Raw genomic sequence first — 26,103 nt, forward strand, 5'->3', positions numbered from 1 at the left:
TCCTGGCTCAATCAGAAACTGGAGATCAAGGATGACACTTAACTTGGAAGGTCCGTAATCCGGGGAAACTTTCAGAGGACCGGAAAGGGCCCTCTTGGCAAAAGCCCATTCAGACCCAGGGACCCGTGCAGGCGGCTGCCCCCTGCCCACCGTCCTTACAGTTTGGCTTGAGCAAGACAGACGGCCTCTGGAGGGGGAGGGTCCATTTCGGCGCAAACCAGGCCTGCGATGAAGTCTTCCCCGAAGCCGACCGCCCCCGCTCCACCGGCGGCTCCAGTGGCGGAGAGTTCCAAAGACGGCGGCGGCGGCGGCGGCGGCGGCAGAAGCCAGGCCAAGCCTTCCGTCCCTCCCTCCCTCCCTCCCTGCGCCCGGCCGTACTCACAGCGCGACGGTGCCGGCGGGCCAGGCCGGTGCGGGCGGCAGCTCCAAGCCGCGGGCGGCGCAGTCGACGGCGCAGGCGGCGCTGCCCACGGCGCGGCAGGCACACTCGGGCCCGCAGGGCTGCTGGCATCCGCGCGGGGTGGCGCTCGCCCCGGCCAGCCCGCCGCCCAGCAGGCAGCACAGCAGGCACCAGCGCCGCCAGCCCGGGGCCGCCGAGGAAAAGGCGGCGGCGGCGGGCGAGGCGCGGCCGGGGCGACTGTGGCGGCGCCGGCGGCCCTCCGCTCTCGGCGGCCGGAGGCAGCGCCGGGCAGGCATCGCTTCAGCGCGGGCATGGCATGGCCGCTGCGCCCGGGCCGCCCCTCCGCTCCTTTCGCTCGCTCCCTGGCTCCAAGGCAGCGCCCGCCCCGCCGCCTCGCCCACGCCCCCCCGGCCCCGCGCGGAGGGACGGCCGGCCCGCGCCCCGCCCGCAGCCCCGCCGACCAGCCCCGGCCGGAAGGAAGGAGGGCAGGCCGGCTGGCCCGGTCTAGGCAGCAGCGGCAGCGCCGACCCTCGGGCTCGGCCTGCGGGGACGCCCCCCGACCGCTGCGCTCCGCTCTCCGCCGGACCGGCTTCTCCACGGGCGCCCGGGGAGCCCAGACGCGAACCTGCCCGGGGCCCAAGACGCCAGTGCCCCGACGGAGGGGCCCGCGGAGCCCAGAGCCGCCCTCAACCAAGATCCGGCCCCAACTGGCCACCGTGGCGCAAAGTAGCCGACACCAGGGGCCTCCTGCGGGACCACCCCCATTTATTTATAGAAAACCCATTTATAGGATTCTTTATTGGCCAAGGGTGATTGGACACACAAGGAATTTGTCTTGGTGCATACGCTCTCAGTATACATAAAAGAAAAGTTTGTCAAGAATCATAAGGTACAACATTTAATGATAGTCATTGGGTACAAATAAGCAATCAGGAAACAATAGCAATCTAAATCGTAAGGATCCAAGCAACAAAGTTACAGTCATACAGTTGTAAGTGGGAGGAGATGGGTGGTGGGAACGATGAGAAATAATAGTAGTGCAGACTTAGTAAATAGTTTGACAGTGTTGAGGGAATTATTTGTTTAGCAGAGTGATGGCGTTCGGGGAAAAACTGTCCTTGTGTCTAGTTGTTCTGGTGTGCAGTGCTTTTGAGGGTCGTTTTGAGGGTCGGAGTTGAAACGTCCAGGATGCGAGGGGTCTGTAGATATTTTCACAGCCCTCTTTTTGACTCGTGCAGTATACAGGTTCTCAATGGAAGGCAAGTTGGTAGCAATTGTTTTTTCTGCGGTTCTAATTATCCTCTGAAGTCTGTGTCTGTCTTGTTGGGTTGCAGAACCAAACCAGACAGTTATGGAGGTGCAGATAACAGACTCAATAATTCCTCTGTAGAACTGTAAAAAAAGATGTTGAGACTTTGAAAAAAAGGACAGAGATGAGCAACTAAGATGATTAAGGGCTCGAAGACTAAAATATATGATGAATGATTGCAGGGATTGGGTTTGGCTAATCCAGTGAAAAGAAGGACCAGAGGTGATATGATAGCAGTGTTCCAATATTTGAAGGGCTGCCACAAAGAAGAGGGGGGTTAGCTTATTTTCCAAAGCACCCAAAGACAAGATAAGAAACAATGGATGGAAGCTAATCAAAGAGAGATCCAACCTAAAACTAAGGAGAAAGTTCCTGACAGTGAAAACAATCAACTATGCCCCCTCCCCAAAGGGGACTTCGGCGACCTTTTACCAAGAGGAGGAATTGTGGGGGGGGGCTGCCAAGTCCAGCAGGGGAAGGAGCAGAGGGCGCCGGGAGCCCCCCTTGCACCTCTTCCAACACCCTGATCTTGCCCAGGGGCTGAAGCGCTGCTTTTGAAAAAAAATATTTGCTTTTAAATTAAGACACCAAGTTGAAAAGAAATCGTTTCGTTCCGCTTAATGGAAGCGGTTTCAGTTGTTAAAAAGCCACCAGTGTCTCTTTGGGCTTTCTGCCAATCCAGGAAATATACTTACAAGCCTTTCCCAAGCCAGAGAGTAACAGTACTGTCATAGTAACAATATAACAGAGTAGGAAAGAACCTTGGAGGTCTTCTAATCCAGGGGTCTCCAACCTTGGCAACTTTAAGACTGGCGGACTTCAACTCCCAGAATTCCCCAGCCAGCTGGCTGTATCTGATCAGCTGGATGCTTTAAAATAGAGGCAGTCCTGCAAATGTCTCATGGATGCCATCTACGGCAGCGGTCTACAGCCTTGGCAATTTTAAGCCTGGAGGACTTCAACTCCCAGCTGGCTGGGGAATTCTGGGAGTGGAAGTCCGCCAGGCTTAAAGTTGCCAAGGTTGGAGACCCCTGGACTAGTCCATCCCTCTGCTCAAGCAGGAGACCCTTATAGCATCCCTGACAAATGGCTGTCCAGTCTCTTCTTGAAAGCCTCAGTGATGGAGCACCCCCAACTTCTGAAGACAAGCTATTCCACTGGTTAATTGTTCTCACCATCAGGAAATTTCTCTTGTCTTATTCTCAGGTGCTTTGGAGAATAGGTCCAACCCCCCACCACCACCCCTCTTCCCTGTGACAGCCCCTCAAGTACTGGATGACTTGCTACTGTATATTGTATCATCAGTAGTCCTTCTCTTCATTAGACTGGGCAGACCCAGTTTCTGCAACCGCTCATCATATGTTCTTTATTTTTTTTATGTATATATGTATTGCAACGTCAAGAATGGTTTGGAAAGCTTGCCAGAGGAGACCAATGGGAAACGTGGGAGGTCAATCGTGGCAAGGAAAGCATTGATGACTTTCTGAAGACCAACTGATTCTAGATCTTTTGGTCTTGTCTATCGTCCCACACAGCTGATCTTCCCAAGTTGAGAAGCAAATGACTTTCTTCCTGAGATACAGGGATTCACAGGAGCAGCAAAACTTTGTCCTTCTGTCGGTCCTTAAATCTCCTCCTTTTGGAACCAACCCATAGACCGATGCCAGGTACCTACAGAAATACAAAGATGCATTTTAGCGATGGGGGGGGAGGAGGAAGATAATTCATGACAGGAATCTTTCTCTATAGCCTACTGTTTAATGGCACATAAGGGATGAAAGAGGGAGCCTATTGCAATGCACTTTGCATGGGGTTACCCTTGGAGACTGCTCAAAAGTTACAAGAAGCACATGGTGTTCAATGCCCACGTCTTTTTGTGCGAGATGCACTGCTCCCAGTTTCCTCCTGGGGCCAATTCTACGTGCTGGTTTTCACCTTTAAAGCCCTAGATCAGGAGTCTCCAACCTTGGCAACTTTAAGCCTGGAGGACTTCAACTCCCAGAATTCCCCAGCCAGCTGGGAATTGAAGTCCTCCAGGCTTAAAATTGCCAAGGTTGGAGACGGCTGCCCTAGATGGCATCCATGAGACATGGTTATTTGCAGGACTGCCTCTACTTTAAAGCATCCAGCTGATCAGATACAGTGGGCACACCCCAGGCCCCTTCCCTAAAAACTTGCCGGCTAATGAGACCGCAGAATTGGGCTTTTCTGTGGCTTCCCCTACTTGTGGAACAGCCTCCCACCAGTGATTTGACAGGCCCCACCTTTCAGAAGGTCATCAAGATGGGGTTTTTACTGAGGGACTGGGTTTATACAGATAGAAGGTATGGGAAGACAATAGAGAATAGAATAACAGAGTTGGAAGGGACCTTGGAGGTCTTCTAGTCCAACCCCCTGCTTAGGCAGGAAACCCTACACCACTTCAGACAAATGGGTGTCCAATTTCTTCTTAAAAACTTCCAGTGTTGGAGAATTCACAACTTCTAGAGGCAAATTGTTCCACTGATTAATTGTTCTAACTAAGAAGGGTACTGAAACTGCTTGTGGGTAACCCAAGGGGGGTTTTTTGGTTTTTTTTTTTAGTATTTTTAATGTTTTATGATTGCTTTAGGGTTGTGAGTAGCCCGGAGCTGCTTAAGATGGGTGGCCATATAAATATTTTAAATTAATAAATAAATTCTTGTAAGTAAAAATACAGTTAGTCACAAAGCTAATTTACATTCTGTCAGACTAGGATATATATAAAGTAACTATATAAAGGGGGGAAGTATAAACACCATGTTAACTATAAGCAAGTCCAATACATAATATTTTTACAGTCAGCAAATCTAAAAAGAGCTACACAAAATAGAGCTATCCAAAATAGCAACAAGTTCCTTTCTAATCTGGTCAAATAAACCAACTTTGTGTTCATTCCTTTTACACGAAAAGGTTCCTGCCTGCTCTCTCATCCATTCAGATGATTGTTGATCCTTGTTTCAAATTTCTTCAAAACTTTAAAAAATCCCTTGTAAGTCCAGCAAAAGGAAAATATCCCAAATGGTATCTGAGATTGTAATTTTTATTTCTGAATTTTTGAAGTCACATCCAGTTTTTCTTTATATCTAATAGCAAAATCTTGTTCATGTTGTTTTTGGATATACTTTATTGCATATTTTTTTCCTGTAACATCTAGGAACAGATTGTTCCCAAGAAGATACAACATAGCTGACATTATTGATTCAAAGTCCCACTGCAATTCCTCAAACATGTCTCTGAACGTCATTATAGTTTGCTTATTTTGTTATGTCTCCAATATTAAAAAATAGTTTTTCTTTTCTACAAAAAATTCATTTATTCTTTAAAATTAATTTCAAAATCTCCATGTCCAAAGTCCAGTGTTCCAATGTTTTCTGAGTCTTTAGCCCATTTAAAACTTTCTAAAGCCAAAACTTTGACTTGTTTTTCTATGTTTATTTTAACTACTTAAAAGTTATAAAGATGCATCTTCATCTTTATACAGGTAGTCCTCGACCTATAACAGTTCATTTAATGACTGTTCAAAGTTACTTCACTGAAAAAAAGTGGCTTATTGACCATTTTTCACACTTACGATCATTGCAGCATCCCCATGGTCACATGTTCAAAATTCAGACCATTGGTAGCTGACTCACATTTATGACGATTGCAGTGTCCTGGGGTCATGTGATCACCTTTTGTGACTTTCAGACAAGCAAAGTTCTCTGGATAAACCAGATTCAGTTAACAACCATGTGACTAACTTAACAACTGCAATGATTCACTTAACAATTGTGTCAAGAAAGGTCATAAAGTGAGGCAAAACACACTTAACGAATGTCTCATTTAGCAACAGAAATTTTGGGCTCAGTTGTGGAAGTCAAGGACTACCTAGATCAGTGGTGGGTTTCACTTACCTTTGCTACCGGTTTGCTTGCGCACGCACCACTTCCGCGCATGTGCAGAGCGTATTTGATGACGTCCAGGCGGGTGGGCGGAGCCTCCCGCTGCTGCGACTACCGGTTCTCCCGAACCAGTGGCAACCAGTAGCAACCCACCACTGACCTATATTAAGCATTGAAGGCACTCACTCAGTGTTCCACCTGTCAGCCTCCGCCTTTACTGCTTTGGCTGCCAGAAGAAATGGGGAGGGGAGAGCTAGGGGCCCTGGGGGGGGGGGGAAGCGTGCTGGAGGTTTTTTTCGAAGAAACGAAACCGAATCTCTGAAGTGGCTATCAGGTCAACCGTCACCGCGTTCCTGATTGATGACGATGCCAGACGTGCTTCCACCTGACCTCTGGAAGACCTTTGGATTGGATGATTGATGATGGACAGTGGGAGGGGATTACTTTAGTTTCAGCTTTTCCTTGGTTGCATTCACTTCATTTTCTAGTAAAAGTACATTACTCTATAAATAATGGAGTTTGGTTTATTCTTTCCTGGACTTTGAAGGAAGCACACCTGACACCACCCTTGTGATTTGTAAGTATCTTAACTTCTTTAAAGCTGTTTACTCACACTTTCCAAAAGTGGTTAGCAAAGAAAGGGCAAACCTTTGTCTCCTTTGAAAGACTCTGGAGCAAGTATGGTGAATTCCCTTGGCTCCTGGTTCTCCCATCATCTTTGAGACTGCTGCCTTGCAGGCTTGTCGTGAGAAGCAACCATACAGAGCACAGGTTGGACAATCTCGCATCCACTCTTTTATCCAGAGAGGGTTGGAATAGCCATTCTACTCATCGACTCCCTGTCCTTAACCGTAAAATGTGGCTCTGCTTGATGCACAGCAGTCTTCAATCCACCATCCTTCCCTGGTGTTGTGGTCCGCCAGCAGCCTGCGGAGCTGGCAGCGGAGTCAGAGAGTAATGAGGCTGAGGAAGAACATGGGCCAGTCCTGGAGTTTGAGGAAGGCCCAGATGAGGGCTCTGCGTCGGAGGCAGAGATGGGGCCAGGGCCATCGGGGAGTGATGCGCGGACTTCGGAGCCTCCAGAGGCTGACAGTAGACAGGCAGGGGAACAGGAGGAGCCTGTTCCTAGTGCACGTATGAGAAGAGCTGCCAGAAGGCAAGAGCAGCTACAGCAAAGAGTACGACTCGGGAGTAGGGCCAAGAGATGATTGGCCCCTCCCATAAGGCTTAAAAGACCAGCAACGGCTTGTTGGAAGAAACATCCTTCTAGGTTCTGCTCCAAGTAGGGAAAACAGACACTGGAAACATGGAGACTGCTTGGAAAGATGGTTTAATGGTGGACAGGATCACATGGCTTGAGTTCCTGAACAGAAAAAGGGCAGATACAGTAAATCCTCGGGTTTTTATGCTCTCTCTGGCTCTGCATTTCTTGAGGCCCCAAAAGAGTATCCTGATTGGTTGTCAGACTCCCAGGGGGTGGGGGCCTTGCTGGCTGATGGTCACATGTGCTTCCCAGGTCACATGTGGTGAGTTTCTGCTGATATTGTGTAGAGAGCTAATCCTATCTTTGTTGGATCTTTGGCAATTCCTACTATGGCTCTGCCTGAAGGAGGCAGATCTTTGTTATGTAGAATAGACTGGCCCAGGCCTTAATGGCCCATTGACAAAGGGTGGGGGGCAGGAAGGTGGGAGCTGCTTTGTCTGTAAAATATGCTTCTCATACTTCTCATCCAGGGAAACATAATATTCTGCCTTTTTTATATTTCCTAAAATATTTCACTCTTCCAGGAAAGGGGTGGGTGCTAACTTCCTACAGGCTCTTGGCCTCTTTGCTGGAAAACAACGTTGAGAGAATTGCTTCGTGTTTGAATGTATTTCTTTCTTGTCAGCGTCTTCTGTTCCTGAACTGTTGCCAAGAAAAGCCTTTGGCAGTTTGCCTAATTATCCCAAGGTCAGAGATAAACTGAGGAATTGCTTTAATTTAGTTTGGACTACGCTGAGAATGAGTTAATTCTCAGCTGTTCTAATAAAGTCTGCTTGTTTTCAAACTGTTTGTATTTAATAGTAACTACTTGGGCCTGGGTCACAACACCTGGATGTCTGTCCCTTTTGAATGATTTATGTTTATGCTCCAACAGCTAATGCAGAAGAGGAGGAATTTTATGCTCGTGTTTAGTCTGAAATAGACAGAACATGGTAAGTAAGACTGGAGTTTGAGACTAGGATGTGAAATTGGAAACATTAAGGACGAAAACATAATCGGATCAATTATGGAAACAAAAAGGAAGCAGGAGAAAAAATTACAAGTTTCTGCCAATTCAGTGATTTCTTGGATTGCTAACACAATCTTCCAACAATCAAAATGACACCTATATGTGTGGACATTATTAGCTGGAATACCCAGAAAATAAACTGAATATATTATTGGTAGAAGGAGATGGAACAGTTTAGATATAACAGCAAACACATGGCCAGTGGTTGATTGTAGAACAGATCACACACTACTCATGTCATACCAAAGCAGAAAAAGCCAATCAGCTCCCATGATATCATCTTGAACATGTACCCATAATTTCCAAGGAGAACATCAGGAATTACTTTTAAAACTCTGAACTTCATAGATGGGGAAACCATAGGAACTGTGTTAGGAAACAAAGAAGTAAAAGATGAACGCAAAAATAGACTGATAAAGACCAAAAAAACAGAAGAAAGCAAACCAGATGTCAGAACACAGGAGGGAAACTTGTTAGGAGGAGAAGCTGCAATCAAGACTGACAAAGATCTCAAGAAGGAACTGAAGAAATAATTTCAGGGAGCTGCATTACAAGGAATTTAACAAGCAGGTATACAAATTCCGTAAAGTCATCAAAGATGAAAGCAGACTTTGAAAGACAAGTATTCCCATTAGATCTTAAAAGGAAACATGGAAGGAAGTTCCATCTCAATTTGATATGCTAAAGCAGGGGTCTCCAACCTTGGCAACTTTAAGACTTGTGGACTTCAACTCCCAGAGTCAGCAAAGCTGGCTGAGGAGTTGAAGTCCACAAGTCTTAAAGTTGCCAAGGTTGGAGACCCCTGTGCTAAAGGATGCCAATGGACAGTTAATAACTAATTTAAAGAAGATTAAACAAAATTAGAAGAATACTGGTAGTCTTTGACCTAGTCTTGCACATTGGCAAAAAAAAATCAAAACATAAAATACAAATTAGATGGACATGACCTTGTAGATAACCCTCACTCTGTCAAGGACCTTGGAGTACTCATTTCTAAAGATCTAAATGCCAGAGCCCATTGTAACAACATTACCAAAAAGGCATTAAGAGTTGTTAACTTAATCTTGCATAGCTTCTTCTCTGGTAATGTTGTACTACTAACTAGAGCATACAAAACATTTGCTAGACCAATTCTCGAATACAGCTCATCTGTCTGGAACCCGCACTGCATATCGGACATAAATACAACAGAGAGAGTCCAGAGATATTTTACGAGAAAAGTCCTCCATTCCTCTACCTGCAATAAAATACCTTATGCCACCAGACTCCAAATTTTGGGCTTAGACAACTTAGAACTACGCCGACTTCAATCTGACCTAAGCATAGTACATAAAATTACCTGCCACAATGTCCTTCCTGTCAATGACTACTTCAGCTTCAACCGCAACAATACACGAGCAAATAATAGATACAAACTCAAGATAAACTGTTCCAAACTCAATTGCAGAAAATACGACTTCAGCAACAGAGTGGTCAATACCTGGAATGCACTACCTGACTCTGTAGTTTCTTCCCTAAACCCCCAAAACTTTAACCTTAAACTGTCTACTGTTGACCTCAACCCATTCCTAAGTGCTTTGTAAGGGGCGTGCATAAGCGCACCAGCGTGCCTACCGTCCTTGTCCTAATATTCCTAGTATTGAAATTATGTTTATACCTGCTATTTATTTATGTTATTTATGCGTGACAACATAAATAAAATAAATAGTCATTTATAGCAATCATTTGAAATTACAACAACACTGAAAAGTGGCTTACGACTAGTCCTCACACTTATGACCATTACAATACACCCCCCCCCCCATAGTCAGATGATAAAAATTTGGACACTTGGCAATTGGCATGTATTTATGACAATTGCAGCATCGTGGGGTCATGTAATAACCATCCATGCTGTTCCCAGCCAGGTTCTGACAAGCAAGTCAAAGGAGGGAAGCCAAATTCACTTCATGACTGCATGATTCCCTTAACAATGCTAGTGATTCACTTAGCAACCATGGCAAAAAAAAGGTCATAAAATCAGGTACAAGTCACTTAACAACCACCTTGCTTGGGAACAGAAATTCTGATTCCAACTTTGGTCATAAGTCAAGGACTACCTGTAATTCTGTACTGTAGAAAAGTCAATTGCCAAGACTGGCCCACTTTATACAGAAACTAATTTCAAATCTTCCTAGGAAAAAGCAATCCAAAAGAGAATGAGTTATGATTTTTCTGATGATACTAACAAGCTAAATTAACTTCAGGTCAAAGAGAGTCTGCTGATATTTCACAGGATTTATTTATTAATAATAAAATTTAGGTTCCCAGCTAGCTACATATTTATATGAAATTTTGGTCCGTAATTCAGGAAAGCTTTAATTGTAGCTGCTTTGGAAAGAAAATAGGTTATTTCCTTTGAAGCACAATATTATCCCAGTGGCATGAATGTTATAGAAACCATGGATCATGTTTCTCTTCAGGCGTATTCATCATGAATTGATCACCCTTCTCTTATCTAAATTTCCAGAACATTCTGATTTGACAGCTTTCTTATTAAATGTATGTAGGTCACTTCTGCAGCAATTATATTCCCTCCTCCCCCCCCCCCAAAAAAAACCAAGAAATACTTTAAAAAACATGTTGTATGAAATGCATTTTGTCTACATGAAGATTTCTCACAATTTGCCAAACATTCAATACCTGGTTGTGATGCATCTTTCAGGAATAAAACTAAAAACTGAATAAGCCACCATGAGGTGATCTGTTGCAAGACATATAAACCAGGAGTGAAATTCAGCAGGTTCTGACAGGTTCTGGAGAACCAGTAGTGGAAATTTTGAGCAGTTCAGAGAACTGGCAAATACCACCTCTGGCTGGCCCCAGAGTAGGGTGGGAATGGAGATTTTGCAATATCCTTCCCCTGCCATGCCCACCAAGCCACGCCCACAGAACCGGTAATAAAAAAATTTGGATTTCACCACTGATATAAACACATCAAACTTGGGAATGTTTGTTGAATAATAGGTGAAATTCTGCATCTGAATTTCCTGATTCTCCAGAGCTGAAAATGATGGAATCCATGAAGAGTATTAATATCCACTATACACTATAAGTTTCATCTTCCTTTCACTCTGTCTCATTTAACAGTTCTTTAAAATAAAACAGTGTTACCCCAGTTGGAGCTTGGACTGTAGGAAGTTAGCACCCACTCCTCTCCTAGAAGAATGAAATATTTTAGGAAATATTAAAAAGGCAGAATATTATATTTCCCTGGATGAGAAATGGAGAAAAATGTTTTAAAGACAAAGCAGCTTCCTGCCTCCGCCAACCTTTGTCAATGGGCCATTAAGGCCTCAGCCAAGCTCACTCTTTCCCCCAACCTTTGTCAATGGACCATCATCTGCAACACAATAGGACCCATCTAGCAACAGAAACTCACCCCATGGCACCTGGGAAGATTACATCAGCCAGCAAGGCTAGCTAAGACCTCCACCCCATGGGAGTCTGACAACCAATCAGGATACCCTCCCTATGCCCCAGGAAGTTCAAAGCTCAGAGAGGGCATAAAACCAAGGCACACTCAGCATCTTGCCCCTTTTCTGTTCAGGAACTCAAACCATGTGATCCTGTCCACCATTAAACCATCTTTCCAAGCAGTCTCCATGTTTCCAGTGTCTTTTTTGCCACTTGGAGCTGAACGCAGAAGGATATTTCTTCCAACAGGACCCTGGAAGAAGAAATGGAGGAAGCCTTCTTCTTTCAGATCCCTTTCCTGCCTCTCCCCACCCCCGTGGCAGCCGCCCTCCTTTCCATGCTCCTAGCAAGTTCACCCCAGCACGCCCAAACTCCCACAGAGCTTAAAAACCACTACTGTTCCCTCTGCTTAGCATTGTTGGAAACGCACCTTCTTTGAAATACATTTTAGAATAAAAGCCTCTCTCGTAAAATGGAGTGGGAACCTCAAGCAGGAGAAATGTGTCCCAGCTTCTCTGAAAATACAAATGGATTGTTGGCTTAGCTTCCTGGATAAAAAGCAGGAAGAGGGAAGGGGTGAGTGGGAAGGCAGGTTGTAGAGTCTTTTGGGAACCCCTTCTAAAGGCCATTTTCATTCAGAGCACAAAGCAACCTCACAATCCCACACCAGGCAGGTGTCTTGCCATGTCAGGCGGTTGCTCACCCCAGAGACCTTTGCACAATGAGGCATTTGCTACTAGAGAACAATTTCTCCAATTGCTAATAAGGAGAAGAAAATATTTTTCCTTTGAAGGGTTTCAGTGCAGATTGGGAGTCAACTTTGGGATGCATCAGTATTTTTAAAAAGTATTTTAAAAAAAAGTGATGTAAAAACGATGTTGAGACTCTAGAAAGAGTGTAGAGAAGAGCAACAAAGATGATTAGGGGACTGGAGGCTAAAACATATGAAGAACGGTTGCTGGAATTGGATATGTCTAGTTTGATGAAAAGGATTAGGGCGGGGTGACATGATAGCAGTGTTCCAATATTTGAGGAACTCTCACAGAAAAGAGGGTGGTTGACCTGTCAAGCACTTGAAGGCAGGACAAGAAGCAATGGGTGGAAACTAATCAAGGAGAGAAGCAATTTAGAACTGAGGAGAAATTTCCTGACAGAACAATTAATCAGTGGAACAACTTGCCTCCAAAAGTTGTAAATGCTCCAACACTGGAAATTTTTAAGAAGAGATTGGATAAATATTTGTCTGAAGGGGGTTGGACCAAAAGGCCTTCCATCTATTCTATTCTATTCTATTCTATTCTATTCTATTCTATTCTATTCTATTCTATTCTATTCTATTCTATTCTATTCTATTCTAATTTAAAATAAAAGAGGCAAGTCAAGGAACACTTAAAAAAACCCAAGAAGAATAAATCTGTCTTTAAGTTACTAATTTCCCTCCGGCTAAAATGTGTGTTTTCCCCACTGGGGCCAGGTATATGCAAACATTAGGCCCCAGGAGGGTGGAGTATCAGATGTGTGACTCCAGTGACAGGGACCTTACCTAACTCCCCCCCCCAGGCTAAATTATGATTTAGATGAGGGAATAGAAGGAGAACTCATCAAATTTTCAGATGACATTAAACTGATTGGAATAGCCAACACTCCAGAAGAAAGGCTGGTGGATCTTGACCAATTTTAACAGTGGGCCCTATTTTTAAAAAATGAAATTCAGTGTAGAGAAAAGTAAGGTTTTACACTTAGGCAAGAAAAATCAAACGTACAGGTACAGATTAGGTGATACCTGGCTTAATAGCAGTAACTGTGAGAGGGATCTTGGAGTCCTAGTGGACAATCACTTAAATATGACCCAGTAGTGTGTGGTGGCAGCCAAAAAAGCCAATGCAATCCTAGGTTGCATTAACAGAGAGATAGAATCAAGAGCACGTGAAGTATTAGTACTGCTTTATAAAGCCTTAGTAAGACCACACTTAGAATATTGCATTCAGTTTTAGTCACCATATTATAAAAAAGATGATGAGACTCTGGAAAGAGTGCAGAAAAGAGGAACAAAGATGATTATGGGGCTGGAGGCTAAAACTTATTAAGAACAGTTGCAGGAATTGGGTTTGTCTAGTTAATGAAAGAAGGACTAGGGGAGACACAATAGCAGTCTTCCAATATTTGAAGAGCTGCCACAAAGAAGAGGGGGTCAACCTATTCTCCGAAGCACCAGAAGACAAGACAAGAAGCAATGGATGGAAACTAACCAAGGAGAGAAGCAACCTAGAATTAAGGAGAAATTTCCTATCAGTGAGAACCAGCGGAAAGGCTTGCTTTCAGAAATTGTGCGTGCTCCATCACTAGACATTTTAAAGAAGAAACTGAATAGCCACTTTTCTGGAATAGTGTAGGGTCTCCTGCTTGGACTAGAAGACCTCCAAGGTCCCTTCCTACTCTGTTATTCTGTGTCATTGCTGCCTTTCAGCAGTTTAAGATACAAGCACAGCGTGTCTTGCCAATTCTCCCAGAAGAACCTGCTAGAATAAATGGAGGGTGGGGATGGGGGTGTGGGGCTGTTGCTCTTTTATCTACTCCTGGAGGAGCGCTCATTGCACCTGAGCAGAAACGGGCACATTGCCTGCAGAGGTAAAAAGGTTGGAGGTGCAGATCCTGGTCAAATCCTGCAGGAAAAAAGCCTGATGTACACATACTTGCAAAAGTCTGCGGTGGGAACCGTTTTCTTGTGCATTCTGCCATCCTGTGGAAGAAAAGGAAGGTGCTCGACCTGGCTCCTTCAACGTTTCATGAGAGAGGCCAACCAGGATCTTTGGAGAGTTCTGGAAAAAGAAACCTTGATGTTCTGTTCTCTGCAGCTTTTTCTTGGGTGAAAAGGAAGCCTCCCTGGTGGTTTCACTCCCACGATGTTCTTTGGAGTTTGTTCACGCAACAAGATGGAGTGATGGCATCCGCTTTGCTTTCCTTGTAGAAAAACATCAGGGATGGGAGGCATCATGTGAATAACAGAAAAGAAGAAAAGAGACAGGCTTGATTTGACTTCTGTCTGGGAAAGTCTCGTTCCTGGGCAGAGGGAGGGGAGTGCAAGTTTTTCCTGGGTGAAAGAAATTCAAATGGTGCCCCATGGACCATCGTGTGGCAGAAGATTTGACTGGATCAGGACAAATTTATTGTTTTTTAAGTCAAGTTTTTTTAATTTATATATAAGTACTGTGTTTCCTGAAAATAAGACCCTGTCTTATATTTTTTTGAACCCTGAAATAAGCGCTTGGCCTTATTGCCATGCACTCAAAAGCCCAATTGGGCTTATTATCAGGGGATGTCTTATTTTGGGGGAAACAGGGTATTTTGAATACAGTGAATTGTCCGGGCATACCACAAAAAGGAAAGAAAAAAAAAAGATAACACATATACTGATAGCCACAATAATAATATAACAAAATAATTCTAAGCATATTTATAATTATATTCACTTATTTGTGTTCCTATTAAATATATTGGCATACATATAATTTATAAACAACATTCATATTTTACTTAAACCTAACAATACTCTTTCTTCATCTAATTTCTACCTCTTATCTCTAACCATTGATAAAACCTATTCCACATTAAATAGTATTCTGTGTCTCCTTTATCTTTTATTTTCAATGTCAATCTGTCCATCTCTGCACAATCCAATATTTTCTGGATTATATTTTCATCTGTTGGGGTGTTCTCATTTTTCCAATATTGTGCAGATACAATTCTCGCTGCTGTCAATACATGTCATAATTTTCTGGTATTATACCTAACAAAAATATTTCTGGTTTAAATCAAATTGATTTAATTACCTGTGGAACTTACTTAAATTAAACACCAGTAACATTACTCTCACGCATTTAACACTGTTCCCCCTTTTGTTGCATTAAAAATTGTGAAATGTTAACAAGTTTTTAAGCCTTTGCTGGCCTCACCCAAGCCTGATATTTACCATTGATTGTTTTTATTTAATATATATTGCTCAAAAAAATAAAGGGAAAACAAGCAGAAGACATCCGAGATCTGAATAAATCAAATAGCCTTATTAGATACTTTGTTCTTTACATACAGTAGTTTATACGCTGCTCAAACAACTAAAGGGAACACAAAACTGTAATGAACAAAGTATTTAATAAGGTTATTTCATTAATTCAGATGTCTTCTGCTTGTGTTCCCTTTATTTTTTTGAGCAATGTATTTTAAAACCATTTCATCTTTAAAAAAAAAACCTCAAAGCATTTTCCAACAGAGAAGCCTAAAAGTTGCACACTTTTGTGTTAGTGGGTGTCACATTGGATATTGGTTCTCTCCTTTTTGCTTTCCTCTGTAACAACATGTGTGCCAAATGCGTTTCTACAAAGTTCACTTCTTCGCATTCCAGTGTTTCCCTTAAAGTTCACAGTTCTTGAGTGAGGAACCCTCCACAGATCTTGCACACTTGCCGATTTGGTCTAGTGGTGAAGGCACCAGACCTTCAAAAAAAAAAAAACAGGAGATGGTGAGTTCTAGTCCCATCATTTAGGCACGAAAGCCGACTGGGTGACTCTCAAGATCAGAAATGAAAAAAATCATCAAATGGTTCAAAGTGCAGTTTGTGCAAAAGAAACAGTAACTCATATACTCAGTTCGTGCAAAAAGGTCACACAAACTGACAATAAACAACGACAAAACACAGTCACCAAAATGATTCACTGGAACATCTGTTAAAATTATCATGTGCCAATAACGAAAAATTGGTGGAAACAGAGATGAAAAGGTTGTCAAAAATGAAAAGGTTAAGATATTGTGGGATTTCCAAATTTTAACCGATAAAAGTTGTGGCACATAACATACTAGATTCATTTAACTGTGACTGAAAAGAAGAAATGTGGATAATTGATGTGGCTATAGCAAATGAGTGAGATGGGCAGTTTAGAAATAGTAAATATAGGAAAACAAACAAACAAACAAACAAACAATTAGAAGACAAAGAATTTATCAGGCCCAAACAACCAAACTGATACATATAGAATTCAAATAGCTACTTTATTATTCTCTGCCTATAATACAGGAATCTTCCCAGTCTGGCAGCTTCTGCCTGGGAGAGACCAGATAAGGCTCAAAGGTGTGTGTGTGTGTGTGTGTGTGTGTGTGTGTGTGTGTGTGTGTGTGTGTGTGAGAGAGAGAGAGAGAGAGAGAGAGAGAGAGAGAGAGAGAGAGAGAGAGAGAGAGAGAGAGAGAGAGAGAGAGAGAGAGAGACCTTGCCCTCTTCGGGTTACTATTTAATTCAATTTTATTTCTGCTTTTTAAATTTTGTATGTATGTATTTTATTGTTGGCTGTTCACCGCCCTGAGTCCTTCGGGAGTAGGGCAGTATACAAATCAAATAAAAGTAAAGTAAAAAGTAAAGTAAGTTACATATCAAGTCCCAAGCTAATCCCTCACTTAAATCTTCCTGCCAACTGCGATAGTTGTTCTCCATCAGAATTGGAGAAAACCACAAAATAGCAACATCTGGAAATTGAAGTTGAAAGATTATAGGATAAACCTTCTGGGATTGTCTCAGTGGTTATCAACACACAAGGTGCCATACCAGAAAATAATGGCTGACACTTATAAAATCTGCTCAGTGACAAAATTTCCATCTGTCAATTGCAAAAGGCCACGCTGCTTGAATCCGCACATGTATTATGCCAATACACTACAACATTCTACATTATTGGGAAGAACGTGATGTGTGTCAAGGACAACATCCCCTGCGATTTCATCTGGTTGTGCATATAATAATAATAATATTAATCAGCAGCAATGTTGCATTGGAATATTTGTAAGAAATACCCTTTGTCTGCAAGCAAGAACTGGTGGGATCATAAACAAAGTCATAAAAACAAAGAAGCTAAATTGCTCTGGGACTTTAGAATTCAAACAGATACCTGCCACATAACACCCCAGACTTAACAATTGTCAATAAGAAAGATTTTTTAAAAATCTTGATAGTGGATGTTGCAGGTCCTGGAGACAGCAGAAGAGAAGAGAAAGAACTGGAGAAGATAACAAATACAAAAACTTCCAAATAGACATAGAATGACTGTGGCAAAAGAATGCAAAGGGAGTACCAACAGTAATAGGTGCCTTGGGTGCAATCCCGGAATAACTGGAGCACCACTTGAACACTATCAGCATTGACAAATTCACCATCAGTCAATTGCAAAAGGCAGCTTTAACTTGGAACAGCTTACATTGCAACAATCTCTTTAACACCACATCTGCCTATCCCAGCTGCTTGGAAAGAACTTGATAGGTGGATAAATATATCAAGCCCAGTCAAAACATCTGGCTGATTGTGCAAGCAACCATAATAAGATTATAAAGCCAATTGGAAAAGAAAGCCACTTCTGGGATCAGTTGGCAATCATCGTGGACATCTTTTAAAAAATCTAACTTATTTTTAAGCAATTAACTGGGTTTCTGACAGCAGCCAGTTCAGCCTCTACTTCCTTAAAGCAGATCTGAGGAAATCAATAATGGGCAAGTAACAGAAGACGATGCAGACAAATTAGCCACTGCAGTACCCAGAGAAGGAGAAGCCCAGTTTGGGATAAATCAGCTTCGGTTCTGTAAACAAGCACATCTTCGTGCATAGATGCCTCCTCCCTGGCTAAAAACAGATTCCAATAAAGCTTGTTGAGTAAATATCATTTGCAAGATGAAAAATTAATAACTAATTACCAAAAACATAAATCAAGTTAATGGGTAAACAGTTTTTGCAACTCCGGGAAGGATGATAAGGATTGTACTAGCACAGGGGTGTCAAACTCAAGGCCCACAGGCTGGATACGGCCCGTGGGGTACTTAGATCTGGCCTGAAAACAGTGAAGGACTGGTCTCTGGTGCCTCTGCCAACGAAAACAGAGCTCGGGAGGGCTGCGCACGCCCCCCCCCCCCCCAGCTCCTTTTTTGCTGGCAAAGGGCTATCAAAACAAACTAAAAAGAACACAAATGGAGAAATGTTTCCCCTTTTGCATTCGAGCATGCAAGAAGGGACAGGAAAGGAGAAAGGGAAAGGGGAAAGACAAAGAAAAAGGAGGGAAGATGGGAAGAGAGCAGGGAACGAAAAATAAGGAAAGAGGGGAAGGAAGAAGAAAGGGGAATGAAGAGGGGAGGAAAAAGAAGAAAAGGGAGGGAGGGAGGAAGAAAGGAAGGAGATTATAATGAGAGTAAGGGAGGGTCTCAGGGAAGTCCTACCTTAGCACTTGGCCACCACAGGTGCCCCTGACAGGAGTCCCGTGTGGCCACGCCCATCCCCAGCCACCCCCACCCCTGGCCCTCCAAGGTCAAACACAACCCTGATGCAGCTCTCAATGAAATCGAGTTTGATACCCCTGTGCTAGCAGATCTACTGCTGTTAAAAGGGAGGCTGTGAGAAGCCAAGGCAGCAAGTGACATGGAAAAGGAGGCTGAAATCCTAAGGAAGTTATGAAGCACTCCAAAAGAATGGCTTCAATTAGAGAAACAGAGAAACAACCTGCAAATGAGGTTCACTCAATTTAACGAGGAGCAGGGGAGGGGAGGGGGGAGGAAGGAGAGTCTTTACATAGCTTTCCAAAGGCCTGAAGTGTGATCTCACCAAGAGAAGAGATCTTAGATCAAGGGACTGAAATAAATCTGTCACTGTTGTCACCCTGTTATCCTCATTTGTCCCATTCTGATGTTCGGTCACGAGTGGCAGAGTTCAGGTTGTCCAACGTGCACCATTGGCAGTCAGGAAAGTGATACTGGGCAGTGGTGGGATTCAAATTATTTAACAACAGGTTCTCTGCCCTAATTTATTTATTTATTTTATTTATTGGTTCGATTTATATGCCGCCCTTCACCGGAGACTCAGGGCGGTTTACAATGCGTTAAGCAATAGCCTTTATACTTTTGTATATACCTGCTTAGTAGGGCTTTCGGCCCCCCCATAAGCGGTGCTCTTTTTTATACAAAGTCAACTTATTGCCCCCACAATCCGGGTCCTCATTTTACCTACCTCGAAAGGATGGAAGGCTGAGTCAACCTTGAGCCTGGTAAGATTTGAACTTGCAGTAATTGCAGGCAGCTGGTGCTATTTAACAGCACTTTAGTCTGCTGCGCCACCAAGGCTCTTATAATGATTTATTCCAACAACCAGTTCATCAACCTGCTCACAAAGTTAACAACTGGTTGTCCTGAAGTGGTGCGAACTGGCTGAATCCCACCACTGACACTGGGGGGTGGGAGGGCAGCAGGTGGGGGCAAGATGGCAAAGCTTGGTGGAAGGAGGAAAAAAAAAGATTTTTCAGAAAAAAAGCAGAGCTCAGGAGGCCTCCCTTCTCGCCCCAACACCAAGCAGACTGGGGACCTCAGCAGGATGGAGGTCAGGGCAGAAGACCTGAAAGGCCAACCGAGGAAGGAAGCCAATGCCCATCGGTCTCCAGGTCATTTTACAAAGGATAGACTCTCAATCCAACCCCTCCAGATGTGCCATCCTTGGCCAGACCGGTTAAGGCGAATGGACTCAAACCGACCCAACTTTTGGAGCACACTATATTAGAGAAAGCTGATGTAGTACTTTTTAAAGATTTATTTTTGTAATGCCTCTGGAAATTAATTATTGTTGTTGTTGGCCTTTGTTGTTGGTTGCGGTGAACTGCATCTCTAAATACGTTCAGGTTCAGCTCTTAATTTCAGCCCAGCACCTAATGGGGGAAAAAAAAATAGCTGAGAGCAATTAGTGGTGCATTATTCTGAGAGCAATACTCCTGGGAACACTTAGAACAAAGCTCGGGAAACGTTCTGCAGCCCTTCAGGGTGACTCAAAGTTGTGCGGGGTGAAGTGAGACCACCCACCACTCCCATAAATGGCAACGCTTCAGATGGGGTGAGATGAATCTCAAGCAGAGTCAATGCAGAGCACGAGATACGGCGGCAATTATATTCTAGCACAATCATCATTAATTACTGCATCCCTCAAAGGGGCTTTCAGCTCTCACTGTCACCAGCATTTCTGATGCATAAGCAGAGGGCTGCTAGAGCTGAGGAAAAGATCTGCCCACCGCTTCCCCATTTGTGTACGGGAGCTGACCCCAATGGGTGATAAATTTTATTTTGAGATCTGCAGGAGGACAGCCACAGTGGAAGGCCACCTGCTTCATCTGGGGGCACAGAAAGGGCGAGCTGCTCCCTGTCTGCCTTGTTGCCAAGTCCCAATATTTGCTGTCTCGCTGTCTGCAGAATTACTTGCTCTGCAATTTAAAAATGTTTTAAACTAATCTGCATCAGTTTTAAAAGCATCAAGCTTGTCACCGGTGTGCTGTTAAAAATTGCTGATGAATCCCCTCTCGCATCGGCTGCTTTTACTCATTTAGATTCAGCTCTGGAAATGACTTCAAGGGCCCAAACGGAATCTGAAGGTCCACCTCACACGGGGACCCTACATGACAGGCATAGACCCAGGGATACACGCTCATGCTGCAAAAAGGAACGTCACTGAACAAAGTCACAAAGGTGACCCTGTGGCTCATAAAAACATGGCGATGGGGCAAATCCAGAGGTGGGTTTCAGCAGGTTCTGACCAGTTCGGGAGAACCGGTAGGGGAAATTTTGAGTAGTTCAGAGAACCGGTAGTAAAAATTCTGACTGGCCCCGCCCCCATCTCTTCTCTGCCTCCTGAGTCCCAGCTGATCGGGAGAGAATGGGGATTTTACAGTATACTTCCCCTGGAGTGGGGTGGGAATGGGGATTTTGCAGTATCCTTCCTGTGGAGTGAGGTGGGAATGGAGATTTTACAGTATCCTTCCCCTGCCATGGCCACCAAGCCACGCCCACCAAGCCATGCCACATCCACCAAGCCCCACCCACAGAACCGGTAGTAAAAAAAATTGAAACCCACCGCTGGGCAAATCGGCATCTCTTCATGACCTAACAACTTCCCAGACCTTGGAAACAGGCAAACATCTTCTCAGTCTCTGCAAATTCATACTATAATCTATGGGGATGAATGAACAAAACTGTCCTGTTTTCAGCTTTTTTTAAAAAAACCTTAGAGTAGAATAAAAGAGTGGGAAGGAAACTTGGAGATCTAGTCCAACCCCCTGCTTAGGCAGGAAACCCTATACCCATGTTGGCGAACCTATGGAACGCCTACCAGAAGCAGCATTCAGAACCATCCCGCAAGTGATGCGTGGCCTCGCTGGCTCCTCGTCCATGTTCCTGTGCACACACCCGTGCCGGTCAGCTGGTCTTCTCACGTGTAGGATTGCTAAAACCCAGAAGAGCAGCGTTCTGTTGCGCATGGGTGAGCCGGCACCTGAACTTCTGGGTTTACATCATGTGCATACGTGATGGCCAGCTGTTTGTCAGGCGTGTGTCCGTGCCAGAAACTGGAAGTTCGGGTGCCAGCTCACGCATGCGCGACAGAATGGTTTTCTTCTGGGTTTCGGCACTCCCGTGTCAACGAGGCCAGCGAGGCCGCGCGGTCCAGGTGGGATGGTTTTGCATGCCGTTTCTGGCACGCAGGCCGACACATAGTGATGTAAAAGGTTAGCCATCACTGCCCTATACCATTTGAGACAAATGGTTAGCCAATCTCTTCTTAAAAACTCCCAGTGTTGGGGCATTCGCAACTTCTGGAGGCAAGTTGTTTCACTGATTGCTCTGTCAGGAAATTCCTCCTTAGTTCTAGGGTGATTCTCTCCCTGATTAGTTTCCACCCATTGCTTCTTGTCCTGCCTTCAGCTACTTTGGAGAATAGCTTGACCCCTCTGCTTTGGGGCAGCCCCTGAGATATTGGAACACTGCTATGCTGTCACCCCTGGTCCTTCTTTTCATTAAACTAGACATACCCAGTTCCTGCAACCGTTCTTCATATGTTTTTGCCTCCAGTCCCCTAATCATCTTTGTTGCTCTCCTCTGCACTCTTTCCAGAGTCTCAACATCTTTTTTACGTCGTGGCGACCAAAACTGGATGCAATATTCCAAGTGTGGCCTTCCCAAGGCATTATAAAGTGGTATTAACACTTCACGTGATCTTAATTCTATCCCTCTGTTTATGCAGCCTAGGACTGTGTTGGCTTTTTTGGGAGCTGCAGCACACAGCTGGCTCATATTTAAATAGTTGTCCACAAGGACTCCAAGATCCCTCTTGGAGTCCTAGGAGTGACATGATAGCAGTCTTCCAATATTTGAGGAGCTGCCACAGAGAAGAGGGAGGGGGTCCATCTATTCTCCAAAGCAGCAGAGGGCAGGACAAAGAAGTAACAGATGGATGATCATTAAAGAGAGATCCAACCTAGAACTAAGGAGAAATTTCCTGACAGTGAGAACAACTAATCAGTGGAATGACTTGCCTCCAGATGTTGTGGGTGCTCCAACATTGGAGGCTTTTAAGAAAATATTGTTTAGTTATTTATTATTTATTAATTCAATTTGTATGCCGCCCCTCTCCGAAGACTCAGGGCGGCTCACAATGCATTTAAAATCATTATAAAAAACATTTAAGAATTAAAAACATTAAAAACATTAAAACTCATTCACACCATTCATGGCCGGATCTCGCCGGATCGCAAGAGCGAGATCAACAGCTCCAGGACTGCCAGAAAAGCCAGGTCTTCACCACTTTTCGGAAGGCCAATAAGGTGGGGATGGTCTGGACCTCAGGAGGTATCTGGTTCCAGAGAGCTGGGGCAGCCACAGAGAAGGCCCTCCCCCGCGGGCCCACCAGCCAGCACTGTTTAGCTGATGGGACCCTGAGGAGACCAACTCTGTGGGATCTTACCGGTCGCTGGGAGTTATGCGGTAGAAGGCGGTCTCGAAGATACCCTGGCCCTGAGCCATTTGTCTCACTGGAGGCTTTCAAGAGGCTGGACAGCCATTTATCTGAAATGGAATAGGGTCTCCTGCTCGAGCAGGGGGTTGGATTAGAAGACCTCCAAGGTCCCTTCCAACTCTGTTATTCTATTATTCTGTTAAAGTTTCCTCCAGTTTTGCTTTGCTTACCCCGGGAAGGGGAATATGCTGCCCTTCCCTTCATTTTCCTTGACGCAGGACAACTGAGATGCCACTGGCTCTCTGCAGCCAACCGTGTCCACCTATTGTATCTCTGAACATCACACGATGGATAGTTCACAAACCTAGGGTCATTTTTGATGTGCAAAGTTCCAAAACCACTTTTTTGCTTTGGCAGAACTAAATCGAGCTGCCGACTCAAGACAATAATCACCATCTGTTTCCAAGGGCAATGAGATTTGGAGCAGAATGAGAATTTACAATCCTGCACCCCAAAATGTGAGGGGTTCTTCTGTGGGTCTCTGCCTGGGAGAGATCTGGGGTGAGCTGAGAGCTTCTATCCGTAGGGCTTTTCTCAGGAGGACTTAAACACTCAGCTGCTGACTTCTCAAACTGTTCCTAGAAGCTGTGCCGACTCTCATTAGCATCCAATCAATCAAGGGTGGCAGAAACAGTGAGGCAGGATGGGAAACAGCTACCTGTCTCTGTGCAAAGCATTTGGAGCAGTGGTGAAATCCAAATTTTTCTACTACTGGTTCTGTGGGCGTGGCTTGGTGGGCGTGGCTTGGCTTGGCAGGCATGGCTTGGCAGGCGTGGCAGGGGAAGGTTACTGCAAAATCTCCATTCCCACCCCGCTCCAGAGGAAGGATACTGCAAAATTCCCATTCCCTCCCCACTCCTGGGGGAAGGATATTGCAAAATCTCCATTCCCTCCCCACTCTGGGGCCAGCCAGAGGGGGTATTTGCCGGTTTTCCGAACTGCTCAAAATTTCCACTACCGGTTCTCCAGAACCTGTCAGAACCTGCTGGATTTCATCCCTGATTTGGGGCATCTCGGGGTTGGGGAGCAAGTGAAGGAAGGTGGGGGAGGAAACCATGAGGGAGGAAGAAAGGGCCTGGGAGAAGGTGCTTCCTGGAACAGGACCTCCAAGCCTGGGAGGTCCTGTTCCAGGAACTTTTCCTCCCTGATTAATACTTTAAAGCAGCTTTGAGGAGTTTTTGTTTTAAAAATGGCTTTAAAAAGGTGCCTCTCGCCGCTGTCGTTTATTGTTCTCTAAGAGGTCTTGGTCCAGTAGGAAAGAAATTATATTTCTGATACAGAAAGTTGATAACAGAGTTTTCAGCACTAATGGAAAAAATTGACACAACAGATTCTGGCAGCAAATATTATGTTTCTCCAAGATAATTTGGTAGCCAAGAGCTTTAATTTAATTTCCTCTGCTAAATAAGAGTCCCTCGGTACAGAGCAGCTAAAGCAGCCATATTGAAGAGAGATGATCAGGCCAGGATGCCCGTCTTCTGCCTCCATTTAACTGGCAGATGCTGAATTATTTCTCTAGTTATCCACGGAAGGCTCTTCCTTAGGGCCATGTTGAATTACTGTCCAGCAGCCCTTCAACAGCAGAAAAGTATGTCAGCAGAAAAATGTTCTGCCCCTCATAGGCTTCTCCTGTCGCAGTCGTGAGGCCACTGAACAATGCTGCCTTCCTTCATTATCTTTATCGCAGGCCAAATTACAGAAACAGTTGATGGGGAAACCCTGGTTTTTTCCCACTGATTAATTGTTGTAACCGATTAAAAGGGAAAACACTCAGAACAACACTTGGATTCTGTTTTGAGATGAAGATATGGATGAAAAATGGCTTTGTGCTACGGTTAGAGGGTGGATATGAACATGTAAGATCCTTCATTAAATGTTCATATTCATTTAACTGCATGTCCCAAAGGTGCTTTTTCAAGAGGCCACTGGACTTTCTGGTTTTTCTTTGAAGATGTTTTGCTTCTCATGAGAAGTGAAACATCTTCAAAGAAGAACCAGAAAGCCCAGTGGCCTCTTGAAAAAGCACCTTTGGGACAACCATGACCTGGAGGACTGAGAATCTCCATAGCCATTTAATTGCATCCACATTTATTCACCATGATACAGAAAAGATGTTTAAACTCTAGAAAGAGTGCAGAGAAGAGCAACAAAGATGATCAGGGGACTGGAGGCTAAGCCATACAAAGAATACCCTCAAATATTCTTTGTATGGCTTAGCCTCCAGACCCCTGATCATCTTTGTTGCTCTTCTCTGCACTCCTACTACAACACCAACAAAAAGAAAGACTAGAGGTGACATGATAACGGTGTTCCAATATCTAAGGAGCTGCCACAAAGAAGAGTGGGGGTGGGTGGACTTATTCTCCAAAGTACCTGAAAGTAGGACAAGAAGCAACTCATGGAAGTTTAACAAAGAGAGGTCCAATCTAGAACTATGGAGAACAATTAATCAGTGGAATGGCTTTGGTCCAGAAATGATGGGTGCTTCATTACTAGAGGTAATGGAGTAGAGGTAGAGAAGAGACTAGAAAAGACTGGACAGCCATTTGTTTTGAATGGGTTTTAAAATAAATACCCTGCTCAAAAAAGAGCCTTGGTAGTACAGTGGTCTAAAGCACTCTGTTATTAAGACCAGCTGCCTGCAATTACTGCAGGTTCGAATCTCGCCAGGCTCAAGGTTGACTCAGCCTTCCATCCTTTCTAAGGTAGGTAAATTGAGGACCCGGTTTGTGGGGGCAATAAGCTGACTTTGTATAAATATACAAAAGGATGAAGGCTATTGCTTAGCGCATTGTAAGCCGCCCTGAGTCTCTGGAGAAGGGCGGCATATAAATCAAATAAAATAATAAAAATAAATAAATAAAGGGAACACAAGCAGAAGACATCAGAGATCTGAGTGAATGAAATAGCCTTATTAAATA

General features: G+C 44.3%; 1 protein-coding gene across 1 annotated transcript in view; it reads left to right on the top strand.

Annotated features, from left to right (window-relative positions):
• Positions 1 to 228: 228 nt before the first annotated feature.
• LOC139325441 (transcription initiation factor TFIID subunit 4-like) overlaps positions 229 to 26,103 on the top strand; it is a 45,485-nt gene continuing 19,610 nt past the window's right edge. Inside the window, exons 1-2 of the mRNA XM_070955319.1 lie at positions 229 to 1,126; positions 2,916 to 2,977. Coding sequence (XP_070811420.1) covers positions 229 to 1,126; positions 2,916 to 2,977 — 960 coding nt within the window. The remainder of the gene's footprint in view (positions 1,127 to 2,915; positions 2,978 to 26,103) is intronic.

This window comes from Pituophis catenifer, unplaced genomic scaffold (assembly GCF_029215685.1).
Source record: "Pituophis catenifer annectens isolate HBS135680 unplaced genomic scaffold, rPitCat1.0.hap2 SCAF_16, whole genome shotgun sequence".
NCBI classification, from domain to species: Eukaryota; Metazoa; Chordata; class Lepidosauria; order Squamata; family Colubridae; genus Pituophis; species Pituophis catenifer.